Raw genomic sequence first — 22,286 nt, 5'->3', positions numbered from 1 at the left:
GGTCTTTGCCAGGCCTCACCACGGGCCATGGGATGAAGATGTAATTACCTTAACCATCATTTCAGCCACAAAGATTGCAGTGAAGATGTAATTAGAAACACTTAGGAATATCCTTTCCTGTAGAACACAGAACAACAAAAAGAGGCAAGTTATTTAAAGATGCTAGAAAACAAACATCTTTCATCTTGCAGGGTCTTGCCCTGACAAGACAAAGATTTGGGTGCTGCATCAAGTAATAAAATGACTCAGGTACTCACCGTGCTGTGTGGGTCTATATCTGGTCGCTCCAGTGCTATAGTGATGCAGTTGAGAAATATGAAGACCAGCACCACATGATCAAACATTTTGTGGGCAATGACCTTCTGGCACATCGCTCGGAACCTGAAGAAATGGTGGGGAGAAAAATATCCTTCAGATGTTTGGGTCAGCAAGAGACTCCCACCTGAATGGCACGTCCTCAAAAGTCTTCAGCAGCTGTGCCACCAGCATCAGGCCAGTTGGTGAGCTAGTGTCTCCTCAAGCTTTAGCCATTATTAGCGATGCAGTAAACAAGATGTAATACAGCTATTATTAATGCTGGTTAAACCACCTTTGTTCCTAGACAGGCATGGAGCGAATCATGCGACAATACTGCCCATGTGTAACAGAAAAAGTTACCTACAAATCAGGAATTGGCTTTCTAAAACTCTCAGTGCTTCTGCATCAGAGAGGGATTTTTCTCAAGGGAAGGCTGGCTAGAAATGTAGTATTCCATTACCACAAAAACCTGGTGGGCTGGCATTTCACCGGGATTTCTTACCGATTCTGTGGGGAAAACAAGTAGAGGGACCAGTCTTCATGACTCTTGCACCACTGTGGTTTGTAGGGCTCCAGGACTTTACGAATTCGGTAGCAGTAACTCTGGGTAGAAAAGAAGAAACACCTTTTCTTCCTCTTATTTTCCTGCCTCTTCAGCTTTCACAGACCTTTTGTGAAAGGGGACAGTACGTGGCCTTTCCTAGTGCCTGCAGGGAGTCATGGCTTTTGGGACAGAGATGTGGCAGGCATTGCCACATTTGTCCAACAAAACAGGGAGGAAAGGGGTGGAAGAAAGTGGCTGCTGTGCAGTGAGATATGAACATAACAAAGCAAGACTTTCTAGGCAGGTATCATTTTGAGATCCAAAGTTGTGTCAAAACCAAAAAGGCCACAAACAACCAAAAGGTTAAATAGGGAACACTCTTTCTAGGCTTTCAAGCCTTCGAGATGCCAAACAGCTCTTGTGAGCAAAGACAAGAGCTAGATGTTGTGTCTACAGCTCATTTTTGGAGGCATCCTGCGTCAGGGGGGTGACCTCAGCCGGTCCAAAGACTAGGCAAATGCACACACAACCCCTTGCAGTTTTACCTCGTTAGAGACCACTGCAAGGTTACAGCCCAACCCATCAGCTAAAAAGAAACTTTTTGGGATGTGGATGCCCATCCCTCGGATCTGGATTCATTTTGTCTACACCAACCATTAGGCAGTAACACATTCCAAAGCCCGTTTTTTAATCAGCATTTTTGAAGTGGAAAAGCCACTTAACTCATGATCGCCCGATTTCTCCCTCAACTCACATCCTCCATGTCATCCTCATAGTCCATGGCATCATCCTTGTGGCCGTCGACACGCAGGAAGAACTCGCTGGGGACGTGAACCATCTTGCCGTTGCAGTCTTGGTACTCGGCAGGCAGAACGGCCATGGGGCTGATACTGAGCGAGTGGCGCATGGTGGGCAGCTGGAGCAGCTCAGGCAGGTCCAGGGAGCTTCGGTAGTCCAGGGACTCTGCCCGCCGGTGCAGCGAGGGCCTGCTGACCGTGCTGGACTTGGCATCATCGGAGTCATCGTCTGTGCTGCCTTTCCCCTCCCCAGAGAGCAAGGACTCTCTTTCTCCTGACTGGTTCTTCTTCTTGAGGCTTGGGGCTCTGCCCAGGCTATTCCAGCTTGAGCGTCGGCTGCCCCAGTTGCTGCTGGTGCCCCAGTTGGCGCAAGGGGAACTGCGGAGGCTGGACTGGGAGAGGAGAAAGGCATTTGAAGGTTTGTTTGCAGGAATAAGCCAAAGGATATGGCATTTTGCCCAGACTGGAAGACCCTTCTTGTTGCAAGTCACGTCTTCCCCGTCCAGCTTTCCTCACTGCTCTGATTTCATCATGCCAATGCCCTGAGATGGGAGCCAAGCACCCAGCTAAGCCCATGCTGAAGGTACTCTCTGAACTACACCTGTAACACAGCTACCAGTCCTGTGTTGCATGACTTCCTACTGTCCTGGCAACATTACCTGTGCATAAAAACTGAACCCAGACACTATTGCTGAAGTGGTGGTTTCTTTCCTCATGTTTGAGTGGTTTCAGCACACAACTTCCCTAATTTCCAAAGGGGTTCTGGCACCTGAGTCACCTAAGTGTTTGCTGGAAATCGTGCCCCTATTTACATTACTTTTTCTTCAATTTGTTGCATATGACGTGAAATAAATGTTTCTCTTGCAGCAAATTTCTGGCACTAATCAGTGTGCCAGTGCACTTTGACTGCTAGGAAGTTGCCAGGATGAGAGCGCTTAAGGTCAGAGCAGAAAAGCTAGAAGGAAAACTCCTTTTCCTTCCATGGCTTCCTCCCAGCACAAAACGAAGCAAACTGCCTTCCTCCTCCTCAGGGCTGGCCAGCTCTCCTCTGACTGCTTCATCTTCCTTTGGCTGGTAGCACTGATGTGCTCTCAGAGAAAGGATTCAAACGATGAACAACCCTCTCCAGCAACTCATAATCCCATGAAACCCCAAGGCAAACAGCAGTCATCTCTATTTTCTTTTCAAAAGCATTACCTTGACTAAGCAGCTTACCAAAGGGGATAGCGGCTCTGTCTCTGCATGAAGTGCCTTCACGGTCCACTGCCTTGATTTGAACATGATATTGCAGTTACAGAGCAGAGGAATGGGATAGATAAGCAGCAGCAGAAACCCACTTTGTCTATTTACTCTGCTCCCTCTGTTTTTATAGAGCTGCCCTCCCACTTCCCTGTTGCAGGCAAAATGCAATCAGTTGCCAAAGCAGTCAGCTCCAGCCAGATCTCTGCTCCATGAGCTGTGCCTGGTGGCTGTCGGTCAGCTCATACCTTGTTTCCTCTGCTTCCCCTCTAGTGGGGCTGCTGCATTGGTAAGGACAAATGCTTCATTTCCCTTGACGCAAGGTGGATTCAAGATGCAACCCTGAAACACTGTGGGGAGAAACAGGCCTCATCCTTGCAGGAACACCTCATAGCTTCTCCAAGACACCAAAAAATGGCCAGTGTGGCTGGAAAAAGGTGCCTGCTCTTCCTCAGAGGGGTTTGCTGGAATCACTCCATGAACTTACAACTTGTCTCAGGTTGCGTCTCTCCAGTGAGGTGGCTTGGCATGGGCTTCCAGTCAGATACTAGGCAGGAAAACACCGAATCCCAGTACATCCCTGTCTCCGCTCTCCATATACTCACTGTTCTTGACTGTTAAGTTGTCACTGTCCTACCCCAGCATAGCACACCCATTCATTTCTCCCCCTTGATTCTGTTCTCCTACTGCCTGTCCACATAAATTCTTACTTCTATCACCCTCCTTTTTATTTTCCAGCAACACGTGTACACACACACACACACACACGTGTGCACACACACATATATATCACCCGTGACGCTTGCAGGCATTTGAGAGAGAGTTGTTAGCAACGGGAACCTACCAAGGACTTCTGATCGTAGCTCAAGGGGTCTAGCGAAGCATTACTTCCTCTCCTCGAGTCCACAAAAGTGTGCACTGAATCCATGTGTGGGGAACACTTCGGTGTGGGCATTGGTGTGGCAGCGGTGCGCATGATTATAGGAGGCGGCATGCTTCCCCTGCCCTCCAGGTGTCCGTTTGGGGTGACGGCGAGCGAGTACATCTTCATCTCTGGAGAGAAGGGGAGAGAGAATACGAGGTGAATGCTCAGGTACAGCTACAGAAATCACTCTTCAAAACGGACATTGCTCCTTGGATCTTCTAGGAACTCTGCCAAATGGAGATGAAATATTGTGGGCAATACGATCACCTCCACCACTTTGAAAGGCATACAACAAATGTCACAACCTTTTAAGAGGCCTTCAGCCCTGCCTGGGCTTGGAACTCATTGCCCCCCAAAGGAAGCCTTTTTTGCTCACTATTTCTTGGGATTTAGAGGGTAGAGTTACAGTTTTGGGGGACTGGGAGAAAGTTTCCAGGGAAAGGGCATTGAGGACTGGCTAAATTCACTCTAGGAAGTTAGTCTCTTCTCCTTGTCGTACAGTCTTGCACGGAGATTTTGATGCAGTTCTGATGTGCTCTAAGTTCCTTCATGGGGAAGGCACTAAGCAAATATTTGTCATTGTCTTCAGTCATATATTCAGGAGACAAGAAATTGAAGTTGTTTTTATACTTCCACCTGTCTAGAAGGGTAAACCTCCTGTAACGGAGAAACCCACTGGCACATCTCTGTGGTAACTGCAAAAAGCATCTGTTTTAGCTGTGTGGCAAGTACAGACTGCAAAAACCGTATTCACACTGAAGGCAAACCAGACATAACACCTCCAGCCCTATGGGGTGCTGTAATACTCAAAACCAAAAGCCTAATTTCAAACACAAAACTAAAGTTGAACTAGCTCCTGTTTTATTGGGCTTAGCAGGTTCTGGTTTAATAACTGCAGAATCAGTCTTAAGGAGGGGGAAGGATGGGAGCATCTGTGACCAGCAGGAAAGAAGTGTAAGTCTGCAGTGAGAAATCCAAGCGAGTGCATTATGCATTACCCCTGCTATTTTTCTTCCACTGGATGCTTTTGTAATGCAGTGTGCTTCTATTGTGTCATCTGTTTAGTTGCTGGCTGGTGCACAAATACCTGATCTGGACCACAGAAGTCTGTGGGAACACTGCCATTCATTTTGAGGGGTGGAAGATCCAGCTCAAAATTTGCTAATCTGCAATACACGCTCCTCTTGCCAGTGTATCTGTTTACAGACCAACAGCGTTGTAATAGAATTGTTAATGTCCTTATGCTGTTTAGTCACCACTTGGCACCTCTGAGGCTTATGGAGACACACAATTGCTCATGGATTTTGACTGATGGAAAGTTCAGCCCTGTTTTCTATTCCTGTATTAACTGAGAAGAAGTTAGAATATTTCTTTCCCTTAGAACTCTCTTAATACTTGAAGCTGCTCCGCACAGAGTTGGTGCAAAGCTGGCGTGGAGTTGGTGCTGTGGGTTCCCTGCCAACTATTTCCAATGGACATTCATTTGATTATATGGTGTTTGGAATTTGTTGCTTCATCGGCAGACTGAGCAGCTCCATCACCTTGCTGTGATCCAGCTCTGTCTCAGCTTCCCCAACAAATTACTTCTGCCCTTTCCTCAGCTGAATTCCATCTGCTCACCACAGTCAATATAATTTCCTTAGCTGAAATGAACCCTGGTTTAGAAGCATTTAAAGTAATGCTAACAAGAGCCAAAGCCGAGAATCGAAGTACAGAGGAACTAAACTGGCTCCTGTTTACCATCATGCTATTCACTCTGTTAAAATACGTGACCCCTTCCTGTCCCCTATCTGGTTGCAAACTCTACAGAGTGAAGGCTGTCACCTACTATTCCATGTTTATAGTACACTAGTACAATGTGGCCTTACCTCAAATCAATTGCCAGGCCCTCCTGTAACACAAATGAACAGCAACATTTCCATCAATCAAACCTCACCTAAATGCATTTGTGTGAGAAACCAAAAAGAACAGACAAGAACATGATTGATTTGAAAAGCTGCTGAGAAGTAGTGTGAAAATACTGCTGTCGGCAAACCATTCTGTGGTAATGATACAGAAGAAATGATGAGACATATCTAAATATACTAGTAGAGTTTAAATTAGAAAAACATCTGTTTAAAGGAAATATCAATGCTCATTTAGCTTTCCCAATGCTTTTTGCATAGCTGCTCTGCTATCAGATTGCCAAATAAAATGGATTCTTCCACTTTCCCCTGTAAGTTTCTATGAAAAGATAACTGTGGAAGCAGAGTCGTAGGGCTCAAATTCCCAGGAAAATGTAGAGACAAAATCCTACCTGTTGCTCGGAGGTCTTTTAACTTCTCAAAATCATCATCGAAGTTGGCAGATGTCTTGTCCTCATCTGTGTCTGACCTATTGGCATCACCCTGCAGAGACGAGAAGGATAATTATCAGACACGATTCATTTAAACTTTAGCACAAAGGCCGTTTGGATTACTTAGCAGCTCGGAGATACCTCAGCTCCCCATGGTTAGTTTAAGTGTGGCCTCAAGAATTAGGAGGGCAGAATGCCAAACTCCCCCTGACACTGCCCTGGGGAATGACCCCGGGTAAGTCGATTCATCTCATACTTGGATAGAAAGGATGATGCTGTGCTTGTGACTACCGCTCCTGCCGCGTCGTTGTGTTTCCTACGCTGCGCCCGGCCTCACTGAACAGCGTATCCCAGGGGAGAACGTGGAAGGGCAGCTGTAATCAGAGGAGTGACTAAGAAAAATCGGCATTGTGGGGTTCCATAGTTGCACTCTCCATGATCCCAGCTGAAAGCACTTAGGTTTTAAGGTCACAGGATGTCAAATGCTTTTTCTTTATTTGACAGCACTGTAAATTTGACTTAAATATGAAAACCAAACTCTGATCTGCTTTCTTCATGCTGCCTGGTGATGGGGATTGTATTGGGAAATCTCTTGGCAACACTGAAGCTGAGGCAGAAGGGAATGAGGCCAGCTTGCCTGGCAGCACAGCATCATCTCAGGACAGAGAATGGCCAACCACCCTCATATTGGCTTTCTCCTGGAAGTCCAGTTATTTTTCCCTTTCATACACGTCTGCCTCTGCTATCAAAAATGGTCAGCCTAAATAATGTACAAGCCTGGGACAGAAGAGCTATTATCAGGTTCTCTTCTGCTAGGGGAGGTCTGCAGAGAGGAGAGAATCCAGCAGGCTGTCGGCACGACACTGGCTTGATCCATCAAGACTGCAGAAAAGCTGTGCAAATTGATAGCAAATGGTTGGATTAAAGCAGCTGATCCCAGAAAAAGGAGCGCAGTTCCTTAACTGATGCCTGAACAAATCACCACGGCTGCTACAGACATGGTGCTGAAGTGGCAGTGAACTTAATTTCATCTGTGATGTATTGCTAACTGGTGTAGCCAAACAGACAGGATGACTGAAAGGTTTAAGCTCCCTTATCCATCTTCTCCATTTTGGAGCAGAAGCACTACTGCAGAGTAGATGAAAGATCTGCATAATTTTGGAAGGTTTGTCTGCTTTTCCAGAGCAGCTCTCGGGTAGATTTCAAAATGACATGGGAACAATGTAAGCACAAATATGCAATTATGGTCCTGTTTGAAGCCTGGCTGCTTGTTGTCCTAAGCACAAATGTACTAAAAATGGCTTTGTGGCCATTTAAGCCTATTCTCTTGTAGGGATACTCCTGCCAAACTTGCTCCACAGGCACACCGGAACCTGAGATCAAGCTGAGACTGTGTACTGTGATTCACAGCACAATTTTTAGTGTCCCTGCTGAAATTCTGCTGATGGTTCAGAGCTTAGAGCAGCCCTAACGTGCACCCTCTTAGCTGCACAAGTCTCCCAGGAGTCACTCTCCATCTAAGTAAAATAAACACCTGAGCAAAGGGAGGAGGAGTGTACTTCAGCATCTCCTATAACTAAAAGCATTACCCCGTAAGAGGTCAAAACAAGAATTTCTGCCATTTCCCAACATACCGACAGAACCAGGGGTGACAAAAGGAAACCCAGCTCCACTAACACTTCTTCCTGGGAGTTGTCCAAGGAGACTATAAACAGCTTTGGTTTACAACCAGAGCTAAGTTATGCATTTATAAGTGCAAGACTTGAATCAAGCCCCGGTAGCTGAAATACAGCCCGGAGAAGAGTTTTCTGTAACACAGCTAATACCTTACTGTGAGACAACTGACAAGCCCATAGGCTTAATGTCAGGATTTATAATAAATGGAAGCGGAGAGCAAAATGTGCCCTGCAAATGTCATGCCTGTGGTTGCTGGCTTTTTCTGAGGCAGCACTGAGTGCATAACACAAGCTTTGAAAACCACTCCTCAGACACATTTAAATCATGGTCCATAACAGCTCCAAAAGGAGTCATTAAGCCTGAGCAAGAAAACGACAGCCATTCGGCTAGGTCTGTAATCACGCACTCAGAGAGTACTGCAGGAGGTTGCCCATTTCTGCCTTCACATTAGCGGGTGATTCAATCTCCAATAGGGCAGGTAAGGGACGGGATCCATACCGTACAAAGATACCTACAAGCTGCCACGTTGCTGAGCGGAGAAAACTTTCTTCTGCCTTAAAGCAATCAGGAACAAAGGATGCAAACTGCTGTGCAAGGGCTCTCTGTGCCTAATCGCAAGACTGCTTGAGCAGGAGTAGTTTCCAGTCAGCCGGGTCACATATGCTGGCTATTGGCCGTTTGGGTTTCCCTGGCATGTCCTCTTTTTTCCACCCAGATTTGCTGGTTGGTGGAACCTGAGGATACCTGACACGTCTGGCCACTGAAACCCCGAGATACCATATGGCCACCTGTATTGGTTGTTTCTGCATTCAGTTCTGGAAAAGCTACTACTTTAACACAGACGTTAGTGTGCTACGGCCTGTGTTGTTTTCTATCAGAACTGACATCCAGCACAACCACTCTGAATACAGCTACAGCTCTCCTAGAGGAAAACTCCTTCTGGGTTGGAAGACAGCAGCTATTGCAGTGCTTGTAAAAATACTGGTGATTCCTTTGCTCCTTTGCTTTGGTCTTATTAGGTCAGTGGCTAAAATTTCCACCTCCATCTGCAACAGGCTGCATCTAGAGCAGGAATATGGCAAAGGTGTTCTAGTATCCAGGGCAAAGCCAGGAGATGCTGAGATCAGTGACACTGAGAAAACTACAGGAATTTGCAAATAAACAGTGTCAGCATGAGCTCTAGTCACTGACACATGCAGTATAGGCTTGTTCTTGGAAAAAGACCTTCTTGCTCTTCATGGTCAGCTGTGCTGGCTCTTCAGGGCACGGACCATGTTGTGCAAGACATTAAAATGCCCGCTAATGCAGTGCAGAGCTGTTCATTTTGAAGGCAATGAGCTAGACTACTTGTGCCTTCTGCGCGTGTGTAGGTGGCACTTGCCACTCTGACCATCCATGAAATGGCCCTGAGAGACATAGATCAGGGTGTTTTTTTTGCAAACTAGGACTTGGCTCCTGTTGTTTCAATTAATTTTCCTCTGCTAGTGCTACGAGCAAGCTAGGAGGGAAGTTTTAATAATGAATCTACGCAGACATCCTTGAAAGACATAAATGTGGCTGTGCTGGCTTGAGAGACTGAAATTTTTGGTCCATGAATATTTCAATTATATTCCATGGTCAGCGAAGGTTCATCTAAGTGTGATCGAAACATGGTAAATGAGAGCACGATACCATTTCTGGGGAAAAAACGAAAAGTGAAAAAAAATCTTATAGAAATAATTTCTTTCTCCTCTTTCCCTTGGGAGCTAAGGCAGTGAAAACTGAAGCCATTTCCTCATTTTATTTCTGAGTCTGTGTGTCTCTGAAGCCAATCCAGCACTAAACAAACTCTCCCTTCTTGATGGTTGCAGAAATAAAAAAGTAATAATTAAAAAATCCCAAAGCACGACGTAAGCCCTTTTGATGCCACTATTCTTAGCTTTAACTGGGACTAGATGATTTTTGGTAAGTCTCAAAATAATTTCCATTTGCCCTAGGACTTTGAAAAAAGTAATTTTTTTCCTGGATAACATATCCATGCACGTACATAGTTATATTTACAACCGAAATAGATCATCCTCACTTAAAATCTCCCCAAATGGACTGGCTGTGATCTGAAGGAAGAGCAAGGTAGGGCAGGGAATGGCTGGTTTTACTCTCTCAGGATGCTGAAAGCATATCTGGTGTGGACCTGCCAGTGGGGAGGAAAACTTAAGAGGTTGCAGGGGCCCCCCACTCACACCAGTACTATACCCCTTACACCACTCACACCAGTGTGGCCTACTGCTCTGGATCATGTGGCACAGGACTGCCTGCAGAGCTGCTAAGCCTCCTGCCTAGTTCAGATCAGGACATGACATATCACTTTTGACTTAGAAATAAAATAACTTCTCTAATCCTTTCCATGTGAGATGAGATGAGATGCCTGCAGTTCATCATAAATTCCCTGCTCATTGACCTGACACACACGTTATTTTCAGGTGTAGGTAAAAATCTCTTTAGCATTTATATGTCCTACATTATCCTAAGTATTTCAAAATTTAATGTTTGTAACCTTGCAACACAACTTTTGAACAGCTGTGCTACCAGCTTCAAGTAACACATAAGGGACAGAGTCAAAAGGAAGGGCCTGGACTGAGAGCCAGTGCACATCCTACCTGGTCCCCATGACTACCACTGGCTAGATACATTGAAGGCCTGAGGCCCACCATAAAGAAACACCAAGCACAGGGCATATGGGAGATTTGGCGAGTTCAATTCATCCTAAATTATTTCCTCTAGGTCACACAACAGACCCTGTAGCAGATCTAGCTAAGTGTTCGTCTCCCAAGCTCCATGCCAAGTCCAGCGGGCCTGATTCACAAAGATAGATTTGCAAGAGCTTTCCATGCCCAACCCAGCTCATCCAACCCTTCAGTTTAAATTTAGGGCTGCTTGCATGGCTAGGTGTTAGCACTCAGATGTGATTCATCCCTACACTCTTGCCTACACGTGCTTCTCAGTTTTCTCCCTCTGCTCAGGTCTCTTACCTCTGCCTGGAAGCCTTCTACCAGAATGGCAACAAGAAGGTTGAAGAGCACATAATTGCCGAAGGTCATCAGGGCCACAAAGTAGAGTGCTGCCCATGAGGATGTAGATGCCATCCCATTGTACAGGACCACGTTCCAGTCCTCTTGAGTGAGGATCTGCAGAGAGGTGAAGGGGAAGACTCTCTAATTACTCCACTCCTCTCATGCACAGCAGCTCCATTCAAATACTGATTCATCCACTTATTCTTCTCCCTTTGACCTTTTCTGAGTGTAATCATTAGCAGGTCTCATGAGATGAGACAGCAAACCATTCCTTTATTTAGGTTTTTGCATGTGAGAGCTCTCTCCTGGCCAAACCTCCCCTCTCTGCAGGAAGATTTAGTGCACTGCTGCCCACAGAGATGACTAGTTCAGATCCTATGGTAACATGAAGGATGCACTGGTAGGAGTCCCATTATTTGGTGGCGTAATGCCTCCTTTGGTAACCCTCAGAAAATAACAGACCTGAGGCCAGAGCTGTTTTCTCCTTTCGGGCTGCTCTTTATAAGGCATCTGGAGTTGAAGGAAAGGGTAGGGGACATGATATTTGATGAGATAAATGACATTGGGTGGCTCAGGAAACTCAGGGAAATGAAGTGGTTTCCATTACTTAAAAGCACTGACAAGCCAGGCAAAAAAATACACAACTTTGCAAAGCCTTGCTCCAAGTCACCTTCCTCAGGGATTCCCACTCTCCTAGCTTTCCTGGAGCTCAAAAATCTTGGGGCCTAAGAAAAATGGATGGCAGATTCATGCTGCACATTAATTCCTGCTTCCAATGAAAATAGCCTCTATCCCTCCTGAAAACAAGGTAGCTTTGGGGATAGGAATGCAGTCAGCTGCACTGAGTCATGCCACTCATTAAACTTCATGGGATGTAGGACTGAGCCCTTGTGCTCTGTGCCAACTCTATTTCCCGAGGGATGTTAGAATGAATGCAGAAATCTGTATTTATGTTGGTAAAAGAAAAATGTGAACCTGTGAGACTACTGCTGATTTGTCCTTGCTCCTTTGTAAGAAGGAAAACCTGGCAAGAAGTTATATTCACAGTGAAGACTCTGGACTGGTTTCTACCTTGAAAGATACTGTGGTGAACACCTCCTCTGCATCTAGAAGTTTAGCTTAACATTGTTTACTTCGTGCTCCACTTGCTGCTCTCGGGCTCTAAAGATTGAGCTTTTAAACAGAAAAGGCTAATCTTTATATTTAGAAAGTCCTAGGAATAGCAGCTTATTGCTCCATTGTGGAATATGCCAGTAATTTCAAGCAGATAACAGCTCTTGTCTGCAGAGGAAACACAACTTTATATATAAAAGTTGTCAATGGTTTGTGACAGTATTTTTCACTCCCAGTTAAAAGAAATTGTTTGCAAAGTGCATTTTTGGGGCAGTGAAGGCAAATAGGAGACAGAGGTCTACAGAACAGGAGCAGAATGGACAGTTGGCTGTGGGTCTTGATCTTACCCACTACATGAAAGGAAAATTAAGGGTGGATTTCCAGGCCTTCTTAGGCTTTACTTTTACTGACAACAGATATGCACAGTGATGATTTTGAGTAGACTGCTTCTCTATCAGGGCTTATAAAGACCACCTAACTCAGAAACACAATCACTTTGCCCGAATAACTCTACAGTGCCATTTCAGTCCAAATTTGACACCTACCAGAATGGGTTCGTTTTAAAAGTGAAATAACTTGTCCAGGTGGTCTACCTTAAAACTTTCCAGAGGATCCAGAGCTTACCTGAAATACGGTCACAATGGCCCAAAGTAAGGAATCAAAATTCTTTCTATCTGGAACTGTGTCTCCCGTATCAGTTTTCAGGCTGAACTTGCATCCAAAAAGATGCATGCCGAGAATGCTAGAGTGGGAAAAAAGGGAGATGGAAGAAACACATTATTGTGTGAAATATGGTTGCAGGGAGAACTGCAGTGATTTTTCAGACACTTCCCCCCAACAGTGGTTTGTATGCCTGGGATGTTTCCCAGGAAGAAGGGCTCTGCTCCACCACTGACACAATCACTGATCAAACCCTGCCAATTGGCTCTTCTGTGTCACATTTCATTACAATTGTCTACACTAAAGTCAAAATCAGGGATCTCCTTTGTCTAGAAAATGGCAAACCATGTTGCCAGCTTCCTGATCCAACTGGTTTCCAAGAACAGGAGCCTGAGGTGCATTATAGGGGCAAACAGAAGTCTCGGTGTCTGTACAGCCTCCATCTCAAATATAACACTGGTAGAGCCCAGTTACTGACAGCTTCCTGAGACACAGCTAAACGAGCCTCCCAGGAACCCCAGAGCAATTGTTGCCTGCTTGTGTACTTCATTCATCTACAGAATTACAGTACTACATGAAAAACTGAGAGTGAAAAGAGGTAAATAGTCTGTTGAGTGTCTGCTTGTCAGCCTATTGTGAGCAATTCGACCACGCAGGCAGCCTAGCAAAGGCAGTGTATCATTGTTCTAATCTACATATTACTTAAGCTGAACAATTAATCGAAGAGCAGCAGCCGCTGGTACCTGAAGATAAAGATGAAGAGCATGAGCAACATGCAAAAGGTGGCTACATTGTCCATTGTCTTCATCAGGACCACGAGCTGGCGACGGAGGGCGGGCATGAAACGCACCAGTTTCAGCACCCGAAGCAGCCGAAAAGTTCGTAGCACAGAGAGGCCTCCATCTGACTGGCCGATGATCTCCCAGACGCTGCAGGAACACCAGGAGAACAACTATAAACAGCAGCACTGTACTGTGAAAGCCCTGGTTTCTTACAGGATATCACACCATTTAAGACCTAAACGGGTAATTTATTTGCCTGCTACTTTCTTGCTTCTGAAAAATACCTTCACTTCCCAGTTGTGCAGACACACAACCTATATCCTGTATAGCTGGTTTCTTGGTTCTTTAATTCCCTTGCTTTCTGTGGCTCTTCACACCACAGCATGTCTCCTGCTAGTCTGTATCACTACAGTCACAAACCTAGCCACAAAATGTGGATCACAATTGTGTACCAAGCTAATATCCAGAAAAATTTACATTTGTTGGGGTGGGTTGGTTTGATCAGGCCACAGCACGGCCTTTGTTCTGGGCCCCTATTGCTCTTCACTCCTCTGGATCAAACAGATGGGCCAACTGAAGCCAAGAGCGCTATCCTGGTTTACACCTTCTGTGTGTCCCTTGACTTCTATGGCCCCAAATTACTGATCAAGGGATGAACAGCACTGCTAGAAAGAATCCCAGCAGAGAAGTGCTGCACAAGCTTCTCACCCACATGCCGTGACATCCCCAGTTTAGGCTGGGATAGCATTCCCCTGGGAGAGGACAGCAGAACAGTGCCCTCTTTTACCCTCCTGCTTGCCCAGTTCTGGCCTGAGTTATGTGTTAATTTGGGAGAGGGCTGGGATATGGACGCTCACAGTACTCCTTTCCCAGGACCAGCCATTCTTCACTTCAGTGGAAAATTGACCACAGTGCCAGATGTGTGGCGTAAATAGACTTTGTTCTCCATCTGCCAGGTCCATTTACTTTGGACAGCCCTTCTAATGACGGGAATCTAAAAGGCCGGCATAATTATAGCACACCATAGCCAGCGAGCCCTGGATTAACACGTGCCACGTTGTTCCTGTTCCCCATTCCACTCCCAAGCTGGTCTGAGCCCTCGGCAGAAAAGCCACAGTGGAGAAAGAACTGGCAGTGACCTGATGACAACTATGATCCCATCAAAGATGTTGTAGGGGTTCTTGATGTAGCCGAAGAGGCCAAAGGCAAGGAGTTTCAGGAGCATCTCCAGCGCAAACATGCTTGTGAAGACGATGTTACTGATCTCCAAGGCGTTGGTCAACTCGTCCGGCTATGGGGCAAGAAAGCAACATGGTCAAACAGAAGCACAGAGGAAATGGCTAAAGGCTGGTATGTTCCTCCCACTCCGGGATTTGTGCTAATGATGGACAAATGGTACATCTTCCCACGTTCCTTCCGGAGAGCCATGATAAGTGTCTGAGGGGAACAGCAGACAAGCCTCATGGACAGACCCTGTGACTCTTACTAGAAACACAGAATCCCAGCCTGTTTCTGGAGCAGAACAACTGTGCCCAATACGTGGGCCCAAAAAACTAAAGCAATGCAAAGGAGGGGGCTTGTTCACTGTTGCAAGATAAAATTATCCAGGTGAATGGCTAGCATGGCTTGTAAGGCTTCTATCTGGACTTGCCTTGGTCAGGCTGTTTTTGTTGCTCTAACCCCAGCCGAGCTTTATGGATACAGCTACATCCAAAGCAGGACCACTATCAATAAAACATAGCTCTATTCATACACAAACAAACTACTTTTTTATTTGCAGATATCTCTTAAGAGAATTAGGAAAGCAAATACCAGCGAAAGTCAGTAGGATCAATAGTTTACCTCCCTTGAGACATTTATCTCCCTTTGGAAATTGTCCCGAAAAAACCCAAGATGACTTTTCCTTCCGGAGTCCTGGTTAGAAATGTACAGCAGACTGTGTTAAAATGACAGCGCTATGGCCCTGAGTCAGGATTCCCTCCAGGATCAGCGTGGGTTTCTCTGAGCGTAAAAGACTGCATGTAGCTTAAATCCAAGAACTGATTTTTCCATTCCCCTCCTCCAAATTACCTTGGGCTACAATCCTGCTTTTCAGACAGAGCCTTAGATGTTCCTTTCCTGGGAAGCACAGCGATGTCTGCCCAGCACCCAGGCTCCAAAACGTGGCACAGCAGGGACAGATGCAAAAGGTGGCATGGGGGTTTGCTCACTTACTCAGAGCTACTCCTGCAAACAGCACTGGGCTCTGCAATGCGCATTTCTAATGCTCAAGGCCTGCTCCTTTGCAACAGAAAACAAGTCTTTTTCGTTTCCTCCCTGTAGTAGTATTGTCAAGAAAAAGGTGTTGTTTTCATATCTGACTCATCTCCCGACTGCTAATAGCTTCCTTTATTCCCCGTCCATCATTAGACACTATGTTAAAAGCTGGCAGTTTCTTGGGGGTGTTGCTGCATTATTTGAGGCTCTGAAGGGAGACGACCACCGTAACACTATGGCATAGCCCCATTTAACTCCACACACCGCACACCGAATCCTTGGCAATTGAAAGAGAGGATGAAAGAGTTAACTCGAATGCAGGAAGAGCCCACACATCGCCTACTGTAGGCAGCGACAGCCTGTGGGCTGCTAATGAACCATCGTTCATAGGCTAAATTACTTTATGCAATAGACTGTCTTTTGCTCAACCATTTATCCAGGAGAAAGAGCACTGAGAGCCTCAGGTCTCATGATTATAATCCATATACACTAATTACTAAGGGACACCAGGGGAAGGACTGTGCAATTTTCAGTTCTTTAGTCTCTAGCAAGGGATGGCTGCACAGTGCGCCTGAACAGCACGATCACCGGGCTCCCCTCCTCACACCTTCCTTGCTGCAGGGACGGCGATTCCTAGCACCGACCAGTGCTCATCCGTGCTGTTCCCTTCCCCGACAATGCCAAAACAACCCGGGCAGAAGTCTTCCCTTTGCCATGAAAACACAGCTGAAGAAAAGGGCTGCTCCAGGGTGGCATCTAACCAGCTCCCCAACAGAGACGGAGGCTGAAATAGCCCCGCAGGCTCCCAGGCGCCTGTCCCGCTGTAAGCCACAGCGGTGACCGGGCACCACGCTCGCAGCGTCCTCGAGCTATTTGTCAGGAGCATTGTGCGGCTGGCACGCTCTCCCCTCAGATGGGGTTATACGAGGGCATTCTTAACAAGAAGCAAAATAACTTGCTAAATTCTTGCATCCCTCCAGGCAGCAGACTGAGGGCTCCTTGGGACAGGGTGTTCACGGCAGGCCAAGGATGGCTCATTAAGTGTGTTGAGGCTGGGAAATTAATGACACAGTCACCAGCAAGGAATCTGCAGCTGAAAGGACAGAGTTGTCCTGTAGCACTTTCTGTTTGGAAACATGGAGAACCTACCCATTTAGACCTACAGTACCTTGTAGTCAATGATACAGCAGCAGTCTCATCCACTAATGTAAAACTTAATTCAGAGTTCTCAAAGTTCACCTTGCTGCTGCCGGATATGCTGCCAAGAGTCACGATTTTATCGTGAAAATTGGGGTATCTGGTGATCATTTCAAAGTCCCTAACCCGGAGTTACACAAATACAACAAGATAATCTCAGGAGTCATTATCAAAAAAGTTAGTGTCCAGCCTGAAAAGCCTAGGCTGAACAAACTTAAAAACACACTCAGGCAAAGAAGAAGAATTTGTAAATTGTTATTCCCTAAATTCCCATGTTTTCAAAGCCAACCCCAAGATTTTTCTGTGGCCTGTTGGCATTGCAACCAGTTCATCTGCCAATACCATTGCTTGAATTGATTTGCCAATTTCCTGCGACAGTTGGGTGTCCTTATTCCTTACTCTCCAGCGCCACGTCTTTTGCTTCATATATGAGTTCAGAGAGTGCAGGAGAAAAGTCGCAGCCATCTCTCAGGGGAGGGGAGAGAGGGCACAAGGAAAAGGGAAAGGAGAGGACGAGGAGGCGGCGCAGATGAGATCATCAATAGCTGTGATGAGGAGCTGATCCAGCAGATCAAGATGATAGGGGGACGCCTGGGCAAGGTTGATGGACAGCAGGCTGACGCTGCAAAGCCAGGCGTGCTTAGACAAGAGATCTTCGTTATCCTGTAGCGATCACGTTTGGTGTGAGGCAGAACTGATTTGATGACAAGGACTGCTGTAATGTGAGACATTTGGAGCGCAACCCTGCAGTGCCACGGAGGCAGGACCCACTGGGCACAGACAAGGATGGATAGCCCTGCATGCTGGCTAAGCTGCTGATGTGAGCTTTTGTATTATTAGAGTGGAAGCTGAACAGAAGATGAGGCAAGCATCCAGTGATACAGCCTTCAAAAGTAATTACCTTCTTTCAACACCAACTGGAGCCTAGAAAACAGCCTGCCATAGATATTTTTATGGCTTATGAAATGGTTTGTTGCTTAGAGCACAATTCATTTCCCACTTCTCTCACTTCCCGATGAACAAAGATCTAGGAGGAGGGTCAAGGAAGAGACACTTGAAAGCCAAGATGGATTTGGCTATTCCCCTGGAGTCAGCCACTAGGAGACACTGTTGTTTTGTTCAAATTTAAGCCAACCCCAGAGCAGGAATTTTTCCAGAAGCCTTTTTTCTCTGGGAAGAACAAAATGTTGATTTGCTGAAAACAAAACTTTTCATGGCAAGGATTATTTTTGTCAAACTTTCTGGCTGCAAGAAAATGAAGCTGCAACAAAGCTTTAAAATTGCTGCAATGTCTTGTTTTGACCTTCTCAGAAAAGGAGATGTCAGGCTTTTTGCTTGAGACGTGGTTAGGTCACAAAATGCAACTTCCTTCCTAGCAAGGAATGGTTAACAAAGGTTGGCATCAAAACGATGCACTTCCAAGAGTAGTTCTAAAGTGGTATTTTCTTGCTTTTTGCTAAATACTTTGTAAACCTTAACAACTCTGACAGCCCACCATAGGGCTCCAAACTGCATCGCTGCAAACTTGCTTTTTCAAACGACAGTCAGAGAGCATGACCCCTCAAGCAGCTTTGAATATCTCCACATCTTTTGCTGCTGCAATGACTGACCTTTACATTTGTCCAGGGTTTTGGAGACAGGCCAGGCCCAGTCGAATGGCAACCAGGCAGCATTGCACGAGGCTACAAAACGCTGAGGAATCCCCACAACGGAGGCAATGCGGGAGATGGTGCACAGTGCTATCACGAGGGTCCGCAGTGCCAGATGTGGAGGCTGGAATGGGAACTGCCACGCTGGAGACAGCAGAAACGAGCACAGAGAGTGGTTTAACCCACAAGCCCCACTGGCAGGTCCCAGGCAACGTTCAAAAAAAAGGTTCAGATTTGAGTACAAATTTTATAGATTTCAGATTCAAATGAATCCTCACGCTTTGGCTGCAGGAGTAAGTTTCCCACGTTCAAGAGAAGGGCAGAAACTGTATGGGATCAATCTGTAAGATTTCAGCATCCTTGCATATGAGTTTAAAGTAACAGTTAGCCTTGACTCCTGGCAAAACATGTCCCAGGAAAGCGCAACCACCTCTGCTCACTTTGAAGGCCATATTTTTGCTGTAGAATATTTCAGTGATTCGAAACCATGTTTTTATTAGGGACAAACCTCAAACGTTTCAGCAGTTCATTCCGAGTTCAGATAAACAGACAAAAAATCCTTTTCTAAATAGTTTGGGTCTGAAAACCTTGGAAGACTAGTCTCTTTCTGAGAATCTGATACTTCTGGTTTTAGCAAGCCGCAGCACAACCCCAGAGCCTTCCTGGAATCGGGAGAAATCCAATAAAAGAGAAACCTATAGTGGTCAAACTCCTGACGGCTCCTACAAGCAGGGAACGAAGAGCAGGAGTAGGACTTTGTAGCCTTAGATTCTCTTCGTGCAACTGAATTACTGCAGTTTTTCAAGGAAGTCACTATCTCTTTGTACCTCTCTCTGTCCTCTCACCCACCTTCGACCTTGTCTCTTCTGATTGGTGCATCCACAACCACCTATTTTACATAGCTTAGGTTCAATCACCAGCGGGATGGCACCATGCCTTGGCTGGGGCTCCTTTTTGCTCTGATACTGAGTAGAAATAATATCTGCATCACACTGGAGAAAAGGGCTGTTAGACACCTGGTCCCTCCTGCTGAACAAACAGGAAAGGAAGCTTCCAGAGTAAAAGATGTGCTTTGCTTCAGAAATCCCCCCAAGCCCAAAGCAGCCATTCAACGACTCCTGAACAGGGCGAGCTGAGGCTGGCAGAGACGCAGAGGAGTGGTAAACAAATCCAGAACATTTAGTCTCATAAACATCCTTTGCACTTATGTTGTTTTTTTCCCTAGTCCTGGGCCTAAAGCTGTCAATGGGATTTTGAGCACTTGTTTATGTTGGCTTTTCTGCTTTACATTTTTAAGTTTGGTCTGCAGAGGCTCTGACCAGGAAGAGGAGACACAATGAACTGTCAATTCATATTTTGCTTCTGGACACTCCCTATTTTCTCTTTTCACCCCATTTTCGAATTACCAGTTTTCCCACTGCAACAGATTTCACCTGTCTGCAGTCTCTGGCATCATCCCCATTTCACAGAATTAAAAAACCAAAGGGAATGCAGGAGAGAGGCAGGGGAGAAGGCATTCAGGCTAATTAAAATGAGGTGGAAGAGGGAGGAAAAATCCAAACCACACAACTTTTTAGATTAATAAACCATAGCAATTGGCGCAATACTGGATAACCCACCCAGCACTAAGCAACTTTACTTTTTAGTGTGTTCATAGATTTCAAAGGCATTTGCGAGCTGTGCCCAAGGACTAAAGGAGGGACTGCTCCTGACACTTCCTAGCAAAGATCCAGTAACAGTGATGCACAGAACACCACCCAGAAGGAAACAGTCTAGCTTCAAGGCCTTATTGTCCCCCTGGCACTTGTGCACAGGCTGCTCCTCCTCCCTAATACAAGCTCCTGCCTTCCTGAGGCCAGGCAGCGGTGTCGGCTGTGGCTCTGCCTCATCTATGGTAATGGGGTACAAAAGCTCTGCTCCACCCTATCGAAAGGAAACCGAATTATGGGGATTTTAAGAGTTACTTCACTCAGTGAGCCATAGGCAGCGTCAGGACAGGGACTCAAGAATTTCTACTTTTCCAGTGAAGGCTTTTCCGAGTGGTGTCTGCATGCTGCACAGGTACACTGGGGATACCAGGACACCTGCAGCCTCGGTCATGATGTCGCCGGCTGCAGAAAGGTGACAGTCCCAATAAACCATGTAAAGGGATGTCAACCACAGTGCAATTCCCCCTCCACTGTGAGATGAGGAGACGGTGCCTCTTGGCAGCTCAGCCTCGCGCTTTACCTTTTCATCTTGTGACGGACATCAGTGCTCACTCATCCGAGGGAAGAACCAAGACACCGCAACCAGCCACCCTCCAGGGTCCATCCCCGCCACGAGATCTGCAAGGCGGAAGGAAGCCCTTTGCATCTCCAGTGCACATCGACGGCAGAGCACGGAGCTATGCTTGAGCCAGCTTTTCCTCTATGGAGGGAGAGTAAAGCCTACTTGCTTTACTCTCTGAGCCATATAGCCTCCTACATGATTAATCCGTTTAACTGATGGATTACTGGGCTCCATATTAAATTTCTAGAATTTACGTGCCACTGTGAAAGCAATCGTGAGATGAAAGCCAGTTTTCTGGGACAGATTAAAGCGATGGTTTGGGAGGGATTAGGCTTTTTTAATAAGAAATATTGTTCAAAAATTGTGGAAAGTAGCTTAAATGAGTTTGAAGCATTGGCACCACAGGAGGGGAGCAAATCAACGAAATTGCTAAAGAGAGCTCAAAGTTACAAACTATTCCTCCAACTTTTCCTAAAAAACTAGAACATGTATGGAACGTGTGTATAATACTAATATTACAGGCAGACTCCCACTGTGCTAGGCAGCAAGCATCAGTCTGCAACCCTGGACCCATGTGCCTTCTGAATACGTGATGAAGGTTTGGCTAAAACATTGCATGGGACTATTGGAGACTGGGTTTAACCCACAGAGAAAGTGCAGAGATCTCTAACCCAAAGCCTGTTTCCTTTCTTTCCTCTCCTTGGAGGTGGCTGATTTATCCCAGTCCTCAGGCACCCAGCGGTCCCCTCCTCCCCACGCACCACAGCTCACCTGCATCCACAGCGACCCCCAAACCCTTGCACTCTTACAAGCTCAAGCTTTGCACTTGAAACCCTCAGCCGTGTTTCTTGCACGCTTACTCCTTTGAAAACTTACATCAAACACCAGTTTCTTGCCCATACCCTTTTCCTATGGCAAATTCAACTAAAGAGGAGCCTCAGCCTCCTCAGGTAGGCTCTACCCATGGGTCAAGAGCTATAATTAACAACCACATCACAGGCATTTTGCTACAGAGCAAATTCTGGCCAAAGGATGCGAAGACGTCAGCAGCACTTGCCCTCCTGGGCACAAGCTCAGACCCCCCCTAAAGTCAGCCCAGCAACCGGGCATGACATGGGACAGGCCTAAGCTGAAGTTTTTAAATGCTTAATGCAGCATATAGGAGAATCTGTCACCTCGCGTGCCCCTGAGGCTATTAATTATTTAACCTGTCTAAAACAATGTACTCAGCCATTCAGCATGAGTGTGGATGCTCTGCGTGCCGGCATCTGGGGGCTGGTCCCTTCCCTCAGTCACAGCAGGTATTTACCACCCAGGCAGAGGAACTCTGCCCTGCCTCCCACCCCAAACACCCCCGCTACACGTCTGGGACAAGAACAGCCTGAATATCACTGCAGATTTACACTTGCATGCAGAAATGATGCAGTTAGAGGGGGCTGTGTGTCCCTCCCCAAGCTTTTGCCCACCCTGTGTGGAAGCTGAGCACTGGTGAAA

At 46.3% G+C, this 22,286-nt stretch overlaps 1 protein-coding gene across 3 annotated transcripts in view; it reads right to left on the bottom strand.

Moving 5' to 3' along the window:
• CACNA1H (calcium voltage-gated channel subunit alpha1 H) overlaps nucleotides 1-22,286 on the bottom strand; it is a 128,859-nt gene that overhangs the window by 42,093 nt on the left and 64,480 nt on the right. For all 3 annotated transcript variants that reach the window (XM_064461417.1, XM_064461418.1, XM_064461419.1), the window contains exons 9-18: nucleotides 14,559-14,710; nucleotides 13,381-13,566; nucleotides 12,602-12,719; nucleotides 10,823-10,978; nucleotides 6,099-6,189; nucleotides 3,722-3,930; nucleotides 1,596-2,030; nucleotides 800-900; nucleotides 258-381; nucleotides 49-117 (exon numbers count right to left, since the gene is read on the bottom strand). In XM_064461417.1, coding sequence (XP_064317487.1) covers nucleotides 49-117; nucleotides 258-381; nucleotides 800-900; nucleotides 1,596-2,030; nucleotides 3,722-3,930; nucleotides 6,099-6,189; nucleotides 10,823-10,978; nucleotides 12,602-12,719; nucleotides 13,381-13,566; nucleotides 14,559-14,710 — 1,641 coding nt within the window. The remainder of the gene's footprint in view (nucleotides 1-48; nucleotides 118-257; nucleotides 382-799; nucleotides 901-1,595; nucleotides 2,031-3,721; nucleotides 3,931-6,098; nucleotides 6,190-10,822; nucleotides 10,979-12,601; nucleotides 12,720-13,380; nucleotides 13,567-14,558; nucleotides 14,711-22,286) is intronic.

The sequence above is a fragment of the Phalacrocorax carbo genome, chromosome 10 (assembly GCF_963921805.1).
Source record: "Phalacrocorax carbo chromosome 10, bPhaCar2.1, whole genome shotgun sequence".
In the NCBI taxonomy this organism is placed as follows: Eukaryota; Metazoa; Chordata; class Aves; order Suliformes; family Phalacrocoracidae; genus Phalacrocorax; species Phalacrocorax carbo.
The sequence above is the reverse complement of the archived record's forward strand: the minus strand, read 5'-3'. Positions and strand labels throughout refer to the sequence as shown.